The sequence below is a fragment of the Notamacropus eugenii genome, chromosome 6, assembly GCF_028372415.1.
Source record: "Notamacropus eugenii isolate mMacEug1 chromosome 6, mMacEug1.pri_v2, whole genome shotgun sequence".
Lineage (NCBI taxonomy): Eukaryota > Metazoa > Chordata > Mammalia > Diprotodontia > Macropodidae > Notamacropus > Notamacropus eugenii.
The window spans coordinates 322,852,380-322,868,738 of record NC_092877.1 but is presented as its reverse complement, the minus strand read 5'-3'; the positions used below and the strand labels follow the sequence as shown (position 1 = coordinate 322,868,738).

Below are 16,359 nucleotides of genomic sequence, written 5' to 3'. Positions count from 1 at the left end.
CCTACCCATTGAGAAGACAAGAAAAACAAACCCCCTCACAAATACATATATATATGCATATATGTATATATATATACATATATATATAAAACTATGAAAAACAAAACCCTCCATTAGCCTTATCCAAAAATATAAAGAAAAAGAGTAGAAAAGATGGTTCAGTCCTTATTCTAAGTCCATCAGATTTCTGTCTGGAAGTGGATAGCACGTTTCATCATGAAGCCTTTGGAACTGTAGTTGATCATTGTGTTAATGAGTTACAAAGTCTGTATAAATAATTCTCTGGGTTCTGCTCACTTCACTTTATATGAGTTCATATAAGGCTTTCCAGATTTTTCTAAAACCATGTCCTTCATTATTTCTTAAAGCACAATAATATTCCAACACAAAACATAAACCATAACTTGCTCCATCATTTCCCAAGTGATCTGCATCCCCTTGGTTTCTAATTCTTTGCCAAAACAAAATGAGCTGCTATAAATTTTTTTTTTTGGAAGTATGGATTCTTCTTTTGAGCTCTTTGGGGGTATAATTAGCAGTATTAATAAGTCAAGGTTGTACACAGTTTAATAGCTCTTTCAGCTTAGATCCCAGTTGCTTTTCAGAATAGTTGAATTAGTTCACAACTCTACCAAGAATGCGTTAGTGTGCTTGTTTTCCCACAACCCCTCCAGCATTTGTCATTTTCCTTTTTGACATCTTAGTCAATCTGACTTGTATGAAATGGTAGCTCTGAGTTGTTTGAATTTGCATATCTCTAGTTATTAACAATTTAGAGCATTTTTCATGGGATTTTTTTTCTCTGAAAACTGTTCACATTCTTTGACCACTCATCAGTTGGGGAATAGTTCTTATTCTTGTAAGTTTGACTCAGTTCCCTACATATCTTAAAGATGAGATTTTTATTAGAGGTATTTGCTGCAAAGTTTTTTTTTCTGCTTCTCTTCCAATTTTCATGATGTTGGTTTTTATTTGTGCAAAACCTTTTAAATTTTGTATTATCAAATTCATCTATTTTATGTCCTGTGAGCCTCTCTATTTCTTGTTTGGTCATGAGAGCTCTTCCTCTTTCCATCAATCTGAATAGCATTTTTTTCCAAGTTCTACTAATCTGCTTATATCACCCATTACGTCTAAATCATGTACCCATTTTGAGCTTATATTGGTATACAGTGTGAGATGCTGGTTTATGTTTGCTGGACTGCTTTCCAGTTTTTCCAAATGTGTTTGGCGAATAATGAATTCTTGCCTTACTAAATAAATAGCTGGGATCTTTGGGTCTATTAAACACTAAGTTACTGAGCTCATTTGCTTCTGTATATTATGTATCCAATCTGTTCCACCAATGAACTTCTCTTTACCACCTAGTACCAAAATACAAACCTTTCAATAAGAACAAAGAGCTTTGAATACGCAGCTGTGAACTTGATCCATATTTTCTAAATAGCATATCAACTTTAATAAGGTAGTAACCAACTCATCCTTTATGTGGGCCTTTCTGAACTTTTCTGTATTTAAATAAAAATATTTTTTTGATTTTTTTTTTTTGCAGACCTATTGTTACCCGGTAACACTCTCCTCACACACCTCTACAATCCACATTAAGCTCTTTCTTTACAAATACTAGCTTTCTGAAGACCCTAGACTGACTTGGGTGGAGGTTAGAATAATGTTTTCAAATTCTATCATATCAAATATGACCAAATATTAGGCAGTAACAAAGTTGCCCAGTTTGTGCCCCTTCTGAAATTTTTAATGCGTTAAAACCATTTTTTTTGGCATTTCTATTATTATCCAGTAATTCCTTCCCTCTTCTGCCTAGGAGGTCTCCTTTGAGAAAATACTAGTTTTCCTAAGAACCTAGATTGAGGGTTTGGGGAAAACATGCAGTTTGTTTACACAAAAGGGTATATTAATGTAATAAGGTAGTAATAAAATTGCTCTATGAGTGCCTCCTGAATTATTAGAAACAATTCATACTTATCATCCAATAATTTACTCCTGCTTTTACAAGATCTCCTTCGACAAATACTAGTTTTTTTTTAAGAACCTAGATTGAGGGTTTGGGAAAAACATGCAGTTTGTTTACACAAAAGGGTATATTAATGTAATAAGGTAGTAATAAAATTGCCCTATGTGTGCCTCCTTCTGAATTATTAGAAACAATTTTTTGCATAATTATTATCATCCAATAATTTACTCCTTCTGCTTTTACAAGATCTCCTTCGACAAATACCAGTTTTTTTTAAGGACCTAGATTAAGGTAGTAACAAAGTTGCCCCGTCCAGGCCGCCGGGATTTTTGTTTCACGTATTAATTTTTCTGGGGAGGGGAAGGGCACACCCAGTAACTGACTAAAGGTTTTCCGAACATTCTGCCTGGAGGGGGTTAGCCTCGTTTTGGTCGTGGCGCAGCATCCCCAGACAATACGGCGGCCCGCGGCGGCGCTACTCACAGGTATACGGCCCCAGGATCTCCGGCCGTCAGCTGACGGGAGGCCCGCGTCACTCCCGACGCAGCCCACGCTCCCATCGCTCCCGTCGCTCCCGACGCCGCCGCCGCCGCCGCCGCCGCCGCTCTGAAGATGGCGGCGGAAATCCACTCGCGGCCGCAGAGCAGCCGCCCGGTCCTGCTCAACAAGATCGAGGGCCACCAGGACGCCGTCACGGCGGCGCTCCTCATCCCCAAGGAGGACGGCGTGATCACGGCCAGCGAGGACAGGTCGGGGAGCGCGGGGCGGGGGTGGGGGAGCGCGGCCCCGCCGCCTCGCGTTCGCTCCGAGCCCCCCGCCCGGGCCGCGCGCCCCGTCCCCGCGGTCCGCTTCCGCCCCGGCCCCCCGGGTGCCCCCCGAGCCCCCCGCCCGGGCCCCGAGTTCTAGCCGGGCCGCTGCTCCCTTTCGCCCCCTGTCGGCCGCCGGCGGGTGCCCTCCCCTCGAATCCCCCCTTCCTTGGTCGCCGCCGGTTGTGTTTCTCCTTTGCCCTTTCCTCCCCCCAGCCCAAAGGGTTAATTCCTTGCCCAGATTTATTCCGTGTCTAAGGCGGATAACGATGCTAACTGCGGCGCTCGGAGTGTTGCGGAGCGCTGTACATTGCCCTGTCTCGGTCCTCGCCGCGGTCCTGCGGGGCGGAGGAGTCCCAAGTAGTTACTTTACCGACGGAAAGTTTGCGGCTCACGCAGGCCCTGCCCGGCTAGTGAGGAGCGGAGGCGAGATTTGAACTCAGGGCCGACGGACGGCGCGGGGCCCTTTGCTCTGAAGTGTGTCTCCAATGGGAGTTTCCTCTAGGAAGTGGAGCAGTGCCCCGGGTCCTTCCCAGCCCGAGGGCCGGGCTGTCCGGACTGGGCTTTGGCTCAGGTGCCCTGCGTGGCGGGGAGAAGGAAGTGGGAGAGTAGGTTAAAGGGAAGTAAAGAGCCCTGTCAAGGCGAGCCGCTTTGGATTTCTTTGAGGAAGTTTTCTGATAATCCTACAGACGGTGTCTTTAAAAAAACAGGCTAAACGCCGTAAAGGTTTCTCAAAGGCCAGGAAAAGTAATTTTCCTCTTAAGATTCTATTTAACTTGGGACCTGATCAGGATCAAAAGTTAAAGAATTAATTCTCTCAGTTCATGCTTAACTATATTTATGCTTTCTCTCAGCTTGATTAGAAACCAGTTAGGGTAGTAGTACCTTAACGTTCTTCAGAGCCCAGCACATAGTAGGATCTCTTTCATTAATTGGGGGGGAGGGGGTGTCTGTTTGTGGGGAGAGGGAGTGTATGTGTTTGTCCCTCATGCTGGAAGAGGACCATGACATCCAGGTGAGGACATGACTTGTAGTTGACTCTGATTTGAGGGAGAGGGCTGTGCAGGTCACCAGCCTCACAATTCTTCTCCTGAGCCATCTGGGTCCAGTGACCATGTATTCATCAGGATGGCTAGAGGTGGCCCAGGATGCACTGGGGCCCTCTGGCCCTTTCAGGCCTAAGGTCTTACCACATTCTCACTTTTGAGTGAGATACACTCATTCAAAAATGCAGGAGCCTAATTTAGACACAGTTGGTACTTCGATGATGGTATTTATTCTTCAGAATGCCTTGTTCGGGGCTCCTGTCTGTTGGTAAATTATTGAATATTTGAGATTATTGACTGGCAGCAATGTTGATACACGTTTTGTGGTGATTGTTTAGTTACTAAGGGAAGGCAGGATACAATTTTCAGGGACATTTTGTATAAACAGTTGACATAACTGCTTATTTCTTTGCCCAGCAACAACAGTGACCTCATGGACTACTTTACTCTAGTGTTTGAATTGTGATGTTTTTCCTTTTGTTTTAGATGGCCATCTCTTCTTGAGGCAGAGGACAATCTTTTAAGGCATTCCATACATTAGGGATTTGAAATTTGTTCCCCATGCTTTCTTTTAGTTTATAATCTCATTATCATTGACTTCAGTGGTACTCTTGGTTCATTGACTAATGGTGGCTTATGAACCATTGACTTTAACTGAGCCCAACTTAATCCTCCTTTTAAAGCTGGAGAGAAGATAAAATAAATTCTGACTGCAATTGACCGTCCATGCCTCTATACTTTATTGTCTCAGTCATTCTTCATTTCCCTAGTCTGCCTTCCTATTTACTTTCTATTTCTTCAGAACTATTTTTTGGTGCAACTTCTGCTTTAATACCCAGAAAACTGATTTTTCTATCAGCAAAAACTTTTTTTTAAAACAAAAGCTAAAGGACTGACATTATTTGGGGAAAAGGTAAAACAATTGTGTTGAACTTAAAGCCCACTTTTTGGACTTTGGAATTAAAATACTTTTTACAGGATCTAAGAGCTGGAAGGGACCTTAGAGATCATCTGATAAAACACTCTCATTTTCCAGATGAATAGACTGAGGTCCAGAGAGGTTGACTTGCCCAAAGTCATAAGTTTAGTAGTAGAAGAATTAGAATTCAGATTTCACATCTGGTACTAATGCAGTGGTCTTGCATTTTTCTCTTTTTGTAAAGGAGGGCTGTTCATGATCATGTGTTAGCTTTTCATTAAGGCCCCGTTCTTTATGTATAAAGATGCTATTAAGATTTGTAACTTACTATCAGTAGGTTATTCATTTAGGTTGGTCTTTAAAGCTTATGTAATCAGTTTGTTTTAGACAGTCCTGTTTCTGATTATGATCACTGGGTTAATGAACTTAGTTAAAAGAAAATATCTTTTTTCCCAGCTTCACCCTAAAGAGTGTTCATTCAAAGTACATTATAGGAATTAAATTCTTTTGTACTTGAAGGGGTCAATGGGCATTATGACCTTGGAAATTGAGGCTTGTGGGTCCATGTAGAAAATTCTAGGTATAATTAAGCTGATAAGGCAGGTGGCTACAGACAATAGAGTATTCCTTTCTTAGCCTTCATTTATATTTTGGCAGGGAAATGTGATAAAATCTTTGACTGAATTGTGTTTATTCTTGTGACACATTGCAGTAAGCCCACTTCTTCCCAACCCCTCATTTATTTATTTTTTATCTTAAGTCAGCATTAAAAAAAGGATGATTGAAAGGTTCTACAGTTGTCTTTATAAAAAGCCACTTAAGTGAGAATTGCATTCTTTTTCAATGATAGGTTAACTATAGCTTTACTAGTTTAAGTATCTCTATATAACAATTAACCTAAATAGTTAGATTTAAGAATGTGTTCGGTTGCTAGCTTTTTCTTAGTGTGGAAGATAGCTTACATCAATCACAAAAGTTGAGAAGCAGCAACTTATTTCTTGGATAGCTTTATTTTTTATAATCTTCCTGATATAATGAGAGCTGTCTTGGGAGGCCAGTCCTGTCTCTGACACATAACTGGCTCTCTGATGCTTGGCAAGTCATTTAACCTCCATGTGGCAGGGGAAAAGGAAATGACTGATGAAACAAAGGTTTGGCCCATCTGAGCATATTGATTTATTAAGCAGTGAATGCCAGTTGCCCAACAAATTGGGACAATATCCTTCCTCAGCTTTATCCTGGACCCCAAATACAGGGGAAGACAGACTTTTATATGTTAAAATCAATCATATAAGACCAATTAATTAAAAGAAAATAATCAGGATACAACATTAGGTAATCTGATTTCTAGTTGGAAGAAAAATTAGGGACTTTACAAGTTGAGAGGAGGAAAGTAGAGGGGTGTAATTCCCTGAAATCAGAAAAAGCTGTGTCCCACTCCCCCCAAGTGTCTGAACATGTGGGCCAGTTTTCAGATAAGTCATATGGGTTGCTTGAGATGTACAGTTGTGAGAAAACTCCTTGCATCAATCTTTGGGTCTCACTGGGCTTCTGAACAGCATAACCTGGGTCCTTAGTTAAGGGTCTCCAAATAGTAAATAGAGGTCTTAAAAATAAAGTTAAAACAATATACTAAAGCTTTCTTACAATTGAATAAAGTTTCTTTGCAAGGTAGAAGTTGGATTAGACCCATAATTGAAAGAGAGCTGAACTAGTTCTAGAATTGAGTCACAAGACAGACTCAGAGTGGTTCTTTCAGTTACTACAGTTTACCACTAGGTTGCCCTGATCCCTTTCTTCAGTTTCCTCTTCTGTAGAGGCCTTTGGGTAGAAATGGATCCCTGGGGCTTCATATTGACTTAGAAAATCACAAATTAACAACACCTAGTGCTGTATTTTATGTTTATTTATTTTGTTAAACATTTTCCAATTACAGTTTGATATGGTTCTGGCCCCCTCGGACTTTGATGCCTCTGCTCTAGGCAAATCCATGAGACTTTAGTAAAGTTTACTCTAACCTTCAGTTCCTTATATTAATGAAATTAACAGGTCCTAAAAAGAGAGAAAATAGATTTCTGTTAATTTGAAAAAAAAGCACAGCAGGAACAGAGAAGGGGTAGTAGTACAGGAATGAAATATTGCATGAACTTTTATATGAGGTCAGACAACTCTCGCAAGTCAGAGTAATCTGTGAATGTAAGCAATGTAAAAGCGATACACCAATAACACATCAATAACACTAAAAAAGGACTCAGGTATTCATTTAGAGAAAAGAGAGGAATTTAAAGTAGATAAAGACTTTATTAGAGAGGCCTGTAACTTTGATTAAAAAGAACACACAGATTGCATATCAGCATGCTTATAATGAAATTGCTGTTGGGGTATTGGTCTCTGCAGGAAAACCAGTTTTGTTTGGCAGTAGTGGAACAAAGACGGATTCCATTTGACTGCAAGTATTTTAGAACATTGTACTTCATTTATGTATTTTTTAGTCTCTATTGTCTTATTGCATATTTTAAAATCTATTTAAGAGTTCTAGTCATCTGTGTTAAATCAGATTTATGAACATCTTTTTTTTCCCTATTAAATTGCAAGTGATTGCTACATAGAGATTTCTTTGAAAATTTTTGCAGTTAAAAAAACTTCCAGTGGAAACAATGTTAAGTAAAGTTTAGAAAAAAAAGTTGTAAGCTCTAACAATATAGTGGTCTGGGAAACCTACAGATGACTAAGTTGTTAGTATATAACCAGATCCTGATGATTGCTAATGTGTTTTGGTTCTCATGAAACTAATGAAAATAGCATTTGAATTGGATTTAGAAATCAAGATGTTAAAAAAAACCCCAGGAAGGCAGGGAACCTGTAAGAAAATGAGTTTATTTCACCATTGTTAGGGTGGTTGTTTTACTTGTAGCTATCTTGTTTTTCCTTTCATTACTCAAGAAGACTCAGGATGGTTCTGTTTCAGGAACACATCCTTGTCTCTGTCATTGGTTCCTGTCATCCAAGTTCCAAACCCAGTAGTCATTTAAGTCATTCCTTTGTTCTTATATTTAGAATCTTGGCGGTTTTTCTTTAGAAATATGTAATAATTGTCCCTTCTGTCATTACCACTGTGTTAGGTCTTCAGATGAGACCTGGATGACTGCAGCAACCTAGAAAATCTCATGGAGTTTAGATTTTTCTCCATTCTAATCCAGCCTTTCTGAATAAACTTGACCATTTTTATCATGCCTCACCCTTGAGGACCTTCAATGGATCCCTCTTTCTTTCATGTCAGGTATAACCCTCTTCTCCCCCTACTCTCACCCCCCTTCTTTTCAAGGGCTTCCATAATCTGTCTTCCCCCATCTCTAGCCTTACCTCAGATTATTCTCTAGCGTGGTTCTGATGTGATGTCAGGGCACTTTTTGTCTTTCTCCTGGAACCTGTTGTGTTCATTCCTGTTTGTATGTTCCTGTTCCTTACTGTGTTTATCTTCACCAAGACTTCCTTTTTTCCACCTATCCAGATCTTCTGGTCTTTCCAGGTCCTTTCATATAATAACATGCTAATTTCAGCAAGCACTTATTAAATCCACACTCTGTGGGCAGCATTCCATTTTCTCCCAGACTGCTCTCAGCCCTCAGTCCGTCTCCCTCTCCTCTAGGGACCTATAGCTTTCGAAGCCTAAACCATGGGTTCTCCAGGTGTGGTCCAGGGATCTCTAGTAGTCCCTGAGACTGTTTTAGGTGATCCGAGAGGTCAAAATTTTTCATGATTTCTAATCTAATATCAGTAGATATAATCTATACCAATAAAAGCTTTGCATGTGAGATGGACTTCTTCAGGAAATTTAAAGAGTGTACTATACTGGGGTCCTCTGTTCCGTACCATTCATTGATTCTCAGATTTCAGCTTTTCTTAGGTTTTAAATTTGTGTAAGCATCCATGCTGAGTATTTCATGTCATCCTTTCTAGTGAGCTTCATCCTTTGCCCAATCTATTTTTCTTTCTTGACTGTGTTAAATGATTAATTTAACCCCTATTTTATTCCAATTAGTATTATTCAGCTTAATGTGATTCCATAGGAGCAGTGATTACTTCTGTTATATGTGTCTATTAATATATATTTAGTCAGTTGCTTTTATAGTTAATTTATATTTAGGGATAATTAGATAAGGTTGGCTTCCTTTTGGTTAAGCAAGTGAACTTATTTAAGCTATGGGTTATAGGGTCACTTGCTTGACCACAGGAAGCTAACTAAAAGACCTCTACCCTTTATTCTTGATGACTAAGAGAGCAGGCCCAGCGTGGCTGAGATATCCTAATGATAGAGAAAATCCCCCATCTTCTTTTTGTCCTTTCGTTCTCCATCTCTTCTCTTTGTCTGTCTGTCTGTCTCCACCCTCTCATTCCTCCTTCCCACCTCCATCTCTCCCTCCCAACATGGGGAAACAGTCATGAGCACTTAGCCAGTGGGTGACCCTTGCCTTGTTCATACTATGACCATCAGCCCTACCCATTTTTCTCCCGATGTAGCTGATTTCTACCAGTTATACTGGAGGGCCAAGTATATATATATATGCCTGTCAGCCGATGAGATTTTGTATTTTACTCTGCATCATCTGTATCATCTTGCCAAACACTGTAAAACCAAGGCCCTGGAGAAAAGGGACATCTCAGATCATAAGGAAGATCTGACGTCCTGTTCATTAAAAGGGGGCCAGGTCCCTTCAGTAAATGGTTATTGACTTGGAGCTCTGCCTCAATTGCTTTTATTGCAGATTGGACATTTTTGGGCCCACATTACCTCATACTGATTTTATCTTGGACAGCCTCTGTGTGAAGTACTGGATGGCTCTGCAACAGAGATAACTAATTTCAGACAGCTTTTAGCTTGAAATTGTCAAGGTTCATTCTTTTTTTCCTTCAACATTTGTTTGATCTTGGCTCACTTATCAAAAAGAATTCTGTGTATGGGGAAATGAGGGTCCTTTCCCTTTTTTCTTTGATCTCTGGAGCACTAACAGTTATTTACTGACCTCTTTCCCTTCCCTGTTTTAGATTGTGAGCTTCATGAAATCTGGATCTGTTAGAGCTATCTTTATATCCCATTTACTAACACAGTACCTTGCAAATAGCAAGTGCTTATTAAAGTTGAAATAGAAATGACTGTTAGCAGTGAGGTAACAGAAGCAGGAGGTGATCTCTCAGATTAAAAAAAAAATCTTTTAAGGCAGGCCTCCTGGGACTCTGAGGGAAGGGGAGGGTAGGGGAGTGGGCCTACTGAAGGAGACTGGGGAGATGAGGAGGCCAACCCGAGGAAACAGCTGCTCACTCCCAGGGTCCTTGCAGGAAGAAGGCTCTGAAGCAGCCAGAGTCCCCTGAGGCCAGAGCTGCCTCTGGACTCCAACATCCATCTCTGGGTGGTCCTGCCCATCGTCTTCATCACCTTCTTTGTGGGCATGATCCATCATTATGTGTCCTTCCTGCTGCAGAGTGACAAGAAGTTCATGCAGGAGCAGGTGTCTGACAGTCAGGTCTTAATTTAATTTAAAGTAGAGTCCTCAGGGAAAATGGAAAATATGTTCCCAAACAGCCTTTCTTGACATGAAAAGTATTACTTCAACAATCCTGAGGATGGATTTTTTTAAAAAAACAGAGAGGAAGGTCCTCTGACAGATCTTACCATTCTTACAGACATGATGAAAGGAAATGTAACAAATGTACTTCCTATGATTCTTGTTGGTGCATGGATCAACAGTGACTTTCTTGGGATTTGTAACAACCAAGGTCCGATTTCCTCTGACTCTCCCATTTAAACCCGTGCTACGGCAAGGAATTGAATTGCTCATTTTAGATGCATCCTGGGTGAGTTCTGCTCCTAATAACTTCTTCCATGTGTTTGGACTTTGAAGCATTTATTCCCTGATTCTGGGTACAGTGCTACAGACCAGTCCAGGGTGATGCAGGAGCAGATGACAGGGGCAGCATTGGCCATGTCTGCAGACACCAGTGAGCTCATTGCCCAGGATCTCCACTTTGAAGGCATGTTCAAAAAGGAGCTATAGATGTCCCTTTTCTCACGGCTCCAGTGCTGGTTAAACCAATATCACCATCTCCAGCACACTACTGGGGGCTCAAAGAAGTCATAAGAGTTTTTTGTTTGTGTTTGAAAAGCTCAGAATAAAGAGGAGCATGGGCTGGACACCTAAAAAAAGTTCTTTTCAGGTAGAAAACTAATTATCCAACTTTCTTAGAGGCATTACAGGAACCTGGGCCACCCGGTAATAGTGGTTGAGATCATTTAAGTATGCTTAGCGTCAGAGTAATTTAAAGCTAAATATAAGAATGACTGACAGTTTCAGGCTGAGTGACTGACACCTTGCATGCGGCCAAATCAGTGACTTTATACTTCCTTATTTTTCACCTTTTTGAGCTACCCATTTTCTGTTCAGCAAAATATAGCAAGGAATAGAAATTGAGTTGTTTCTTTTTCTTCCATCAGTACATTTGAACTTCCTCTTTCAAAATGAATTTCTCTCTTTTTTTTATCATGTAGAATTCACTCACTGGTGTTTTCCTTGCTGTCATAAGTCAGGAAGAAAAAACTTGAAAGAATTTGCTGTTTCATGAATTGAGCTTGCATGGATGAGCATAGCAATTTTGCACATTGTATAGTACTGTGTAGGATGACATGTTCACAGAAGTCATGAGGCTGCTATCCTCTGCATCCCTGGGAGATTGTGACAAAATGAGAAAATTTGCTTTTCTTGGTGGAGAAGAGGGGAAAAAAATGATTTGATTAATAAATATAATTTATAAGCAAGACTAGAGGTACTTTTAAAAAACCTTATAGAATAGCCCGGAAGTAGAAATATGTGCCCAAAGTTTTGAAGAAGTAAGGCATTGTTCCAGAGATAAATTATGTATATGTATAGTTTATTTCCTTTCTGTTTAGAATCTGCAGGGGGAATGTTGAGTGCATATGCTGTTAGAAAAAGATTGAGATGCTTTATTTCAGTATTTTAGGATTACTTGGGAAAGAGATAATAGATTTACAGACCCCAAAGAATGTAATCTGATAGTTTTTCAGAAGACTTAGTGGTTCTGTTCAATTTAACTTCAGCAGCCATTTATTAGTCATGATAGGCAAAGCGTTGGGAACCAAAAGAAGCTAACTCTTACTCTCAGGAAAAATGCTATAGAATGGAGGCCGAGACATGTACATTAGTAACTCTGCTGCTGTAAAAGGAGCACTCTTCTTGGAGTCTGCAAACCTAGAGGGCACCCCCAGCTCCACTACTTACTCTCTGTGGGATATTGGACAGATTACTGCACTTCTTGGGTCTCAATCACCTGATGTGTAAAATTACAGGGTTGAATGTAAAGCATTCTCAGCCCCCTTCCAGCCCTGAATCTATGACCCTTGAGGTCACAGCACAGGGATATGGTACACTGAAAGTGTTGATCCCCAGTGTTGGTCTGAATTCCATCATAGAGAGGGACGTATATTGAGCTGCCAAGTGGAATTAAAGATTTTTAAAACTACATTTGTAATATGTTCCTCAACCTATGACATTTTGGTGTAGAGCTGGAATGTTTTGGAGTAGTTGAGCCATGTGCTGGAAGACCAATGCTGTTCCCCAGGGTGTGAAGTAATAATCCTATGCTTACAGCTTCCAGAACCCTTCTTTGCAGTATTAGGGGATCAGAAACAGCAGTGACGATTTGTGGTGGCATTTTCTGTTCTGTTAGAAGCTTCATTAAAGGCAGCTTGTTTCTCACGCCACACAATTTGTTGGTTTGTTTTTCTTCATCATTTTCTCCCCATATCGGCTCAGATATGGGTTAGAGCAGATGGCTTCTGAGGTCCCTTCTTAGAGGATACACTCATTCTGAAAGTTACCCATCTCGACAAACAAAGCAGTGCAGCTGATTTAAATGAGAGCTAGAGACTCATACTTTTAGCCTGTGGTCCCTTTGATACAGGTGCACCCTCCAACATGGAAGTATGATTCTTGAAGGCAGGGGGAAGAGGGATATCTCCACTGCTTAGCATAGTGCTTTATCATATTTGTTCAGTCATTTCTCAGTCATGTCCAACTCTTTGTGATCCCATTTGGGGTTTTCTTGGCAGAGAGATTGAAATGGTTTGCCATTTCCTTCTCCAGCTCATTTACAGATGAGGAAACTGAGGTGAACAGAGTGAATTGACTTGCCCAGGGTTGTTGCCTGAGGACAGATTTGAACTCAGGAAGATGAGTCTTTTTGACTCTCGGCCTGACACTGTCCACTGTGACATCTAGCTACCCACATGCTTATTAGCACCTAGTGAATGCTTAATGAGTGCATGTTGATTGATTCCTTTTGTTTTCATTTATGGTACATATTAAGATTGACATTACCTTTACTCATATATCTACTCATTTTTCACTGGATAAGGACTTCACATTTAGAGTATTGATAGTTAATATTGTACTTATATTATGATGGAATATATTAATTTTTATTATTAATGTATCATATTATATAATAATATTAATACTGATAGTTAAATATCAGTTAATAATTGATAATTACTGCTCCATGCCCCCTTTTCTGCCATTTTCCTACCATCACTGTAGAATCAGAAGGTTGTTTGATTAGGACAGAGAGCCATTTTGTATGGTCTTTGTTTCATTGGTTGCTGTGGCTAGCTGTTTGGGGGATAAGCTTGTCTGCTCTTAGCTGGGTTGGTCCTCAGAAAACAGACATGCTTTGGAAGACTTTCAGTGTGTTTGAACATAACCAGAACTTATAGTCTCCTGGCACAGCCTTCAGGAACCTAGAGTACCTTCCATAGACCATGGTGAGACATTGGAAGGAGACTTCTTGTTTGTGCAAAAGAAAGAAAGAAAGATGAACATTTTAATGAGCCACTGTATCTGTACAGACTACAACCTGTGGTAGTTGTAACTCAGAGTGGTGGTAACTCCAGGCCTCACATACAGGATGTAGTTTTCATATAGTTTTTCTTCTGAAAAAATACGGTAGTAGGAACTTTCAGAATGAGGTGCCTTTTAAAAGTTTTTTGTCTTTTTAATTTATTCTGCCTTTGACTTTAAATATTATTCAGATTCAAACTCAACAAATTTGCTTTGGATCTAGAAACTTTTGGTTTCACAAGAATATGTGATTTGAAAGAAAGAAAAGGGAGCCACTCTTGGTCTGTGTTTATCAGGCTGAAAACATTTTAGTTAACTTTGAGCTTCTCTCAAATCCTCTGAGAGTACTTTATTCCTTATCACAAACGTGTATGTAATTTTAAGTTTAATTTTCTTTTTAAAAACCTGGAAAAATGAGTAGCATCCTCCTTATTTTACAAATGAGGAAACTGAAATGAAATAACAGGCCCAGAGTTATAAAGTGAATCAGTGGAATGTTGGGGTGAGGATGGGGGGGAGTATTCCTGCTGTCTAGAATTAGGCAGAAAGGTAAACTTCTGCAATCACCAAGATTCATGCCTAATATTCCTTACCAGGGACCTTTTCTGCTGTGTGTTTGGATGTTGGCTTCTTAATACAATGAACAGAGTTAATTTACTTCAGGGAAGGACTGAAGTGTTGTTGCTCATTATTAGTAAGTCAGCACATGCTTTGGGATCTTTGCTTGGATAACAGTAAATACCTAATGTTATTGCTCAGTTATAAAGTGATATCATGGGATCAGAGTCCTAGTTATTCTTCAATATAAAGCATTCATCTGCAGCAGATGGCATTTCCTGGTTGAATACTGTAGTTAGACTCCGTTTTCCCTAAATTTAGCACTGAAGTAGTACTGCTTTAATTAGGGATTATAGCTTCTATTGGGGGAGTAGTCAGGGATTGTTTTGACTGATTATGCAGCATGAGTAGGAGCCTGGTTCTTTTTCAGCCACCTGGATCTGTTTGCTTAATGCAGGAAGAGTCTGGAGTTGTTATTCTGGATTTTCTAGGTGCTCATGAGGTGGGATTTGGGAAAATCCAATGTGAGTATAGGAACTTTCACAATGAATTACCTTTTTTAAGCAAAGTCTTTTCCTTTTGAACCCAGTCTGCCTGTTTTCTCCTTTTCAGAACTTATTTAAAGCAAAATTTAATGTATGTTTGAGGGCCAGAAGAATTTTTCAGCTTTCAAGGAATAAAAAATGAAAAAGAGGTGGAGAGAAGAAAGAAACAAACTGCTGTAGGACATGGATTTTCATCTTCAAGTGGAGCAGTGAGTCTCCAGGAGAATTTTGAAGCATCTTTTGGAAAGGCTCGACAAAGAAGTTCAGAGCATCTTGGGAGCCACCATGCTGGACAGTTCTGATGATTAACAAGGCCTAGTCCAGGACTGGTTCGGTGAAGTTTGGATTCAGTCAAAGGGCTGAACTAGAGGATCTAGAGGGCCACATGTGGCCTCGAGGGTGCAGGTTCCCCACCCTGGCCTAGTCTGACCTCTGGGTTCTTCTAAGGCCTATACTAAACTAGGGCAGCTAGGTGGTGCAGTGGATAGAGCACCAGTACAGGAGTCAGGAGGACCTGAGTTCAAATCTCACCTCAGACACTTGACACTCACTAGCTGTGTGACCTTGGGCAAGTCACTTAATCCCAATTGCCTCATCCTGGGTCATCTCCAGTCATCCTGATGAATATCTGGTCACTGGATTCAGATGGCTCTGGAGGAGAAGTGAGGCTGGTGACCTGCGCCGCCCCTCTCTAACTCAAAACAAAGTCAAGTGCAAGTCATGTCATCATTTCTCTGATGGCATGGTCTTCTTTGGCCACAAAGGACGAACACACACACACAAACTAAGCTAGCCTTTTTTTCTGAGCTCCTGTCTTGCCTAAACCTGGAGAGATATATATGAAAGTATTTGCATAAGAGCACATGTGACTTTTTAAAGGAGGGGATATATTTCTAACTTCATTTCTATTTGTCAGCATGAGATATTTTTCAACCCTACTGCAGGAATCTCACATACATAGTCATTAATAGGCTCACCTTTAGGCAAAATCTTCTCCAAGGAGTCAAAACCTAAGCAGAATCACTATTTATATTTAGGGACAGTGCAAATCAACAAAATAAGATTACTGAATAAGGTACTAAAGAAACTCATTTGATTGTCTCCTCGATTCTGACTTAGTCTGCAAAAAACCAAAACAAAACTGATATAACCATATTCCCTGATTATCTTCAGCTTTGTGGAATTCTTTAGGTTGGGAACAGCCTGTAACAGGAAATAGATCTCAAATTGGACCTTCCTTCTTTCCCAAATAGGGAAGAACAGCTTACCTCTTTACATATCCTAGAGGGGACTTACAGACAGCACAGCTGAGAACAGGATGTAAACCCCAAAGAGCTCGGGCAAATCAATGTCAGTGATCCAAGAATCACCAGACTGTACCTAAGAGTCCCTGTGGGTTACATCCTGATTAAAAAAACCGTGTTTGTTATATATTTCTCTTTTTTATTAACATATCAACCCATTAAAATCAGATAGAAACTATATTTTAATCTGCTTCAAGTTGCATTTAGAAGTCTTGTGGACCACATGATTGACATTTCTGCCTTAGGGTATTAACTGTATTGTGGCAGAGGACTATAATGGATGTTAATAATGGTGACAGT

The 16,359-nt window shown here is 40.2% G+C and overlaps 1 protein-coding gene and 1 pseudogene across 4 annotated transcripts in view; both read left to right on the top strand.

Annotated features, from left to right (window-relative positions):
- The first annotated feature begins 2,511 nt into the window (after positions 1 to 2,511).
- WDFY1 (WD repeat and FYVE domain containing 1) overlaps positions 2,512 to 16,359 on the top strand; it is a 176,827-nt gene continuing 162,979 nt past the window's right edge. For all 4 annotated transcript variants that reach the window (XR_011968981.1, XR_011968982.1, XM_072617957.1 and 1 more), the window contains exon 1: positions 2,512 to 2,721. Coding sequence is in view for 2 of the 4 variants with exons in the window: in XM_072617957.1 (XP_072474058.1) it covers positions 2,585 to 2,721 (137 nt within the window). In the remaining 2 variants the exon portion in view is untranslated. The remainder of the gene's footprint in view (positions 2,722 to 16,359) is intronic.
- On the top strand, positions 3,048 to 10,880 carry LOC140510896 (ER membrane protein complex subunit 3 pseudogene; annotated as a pseudogene).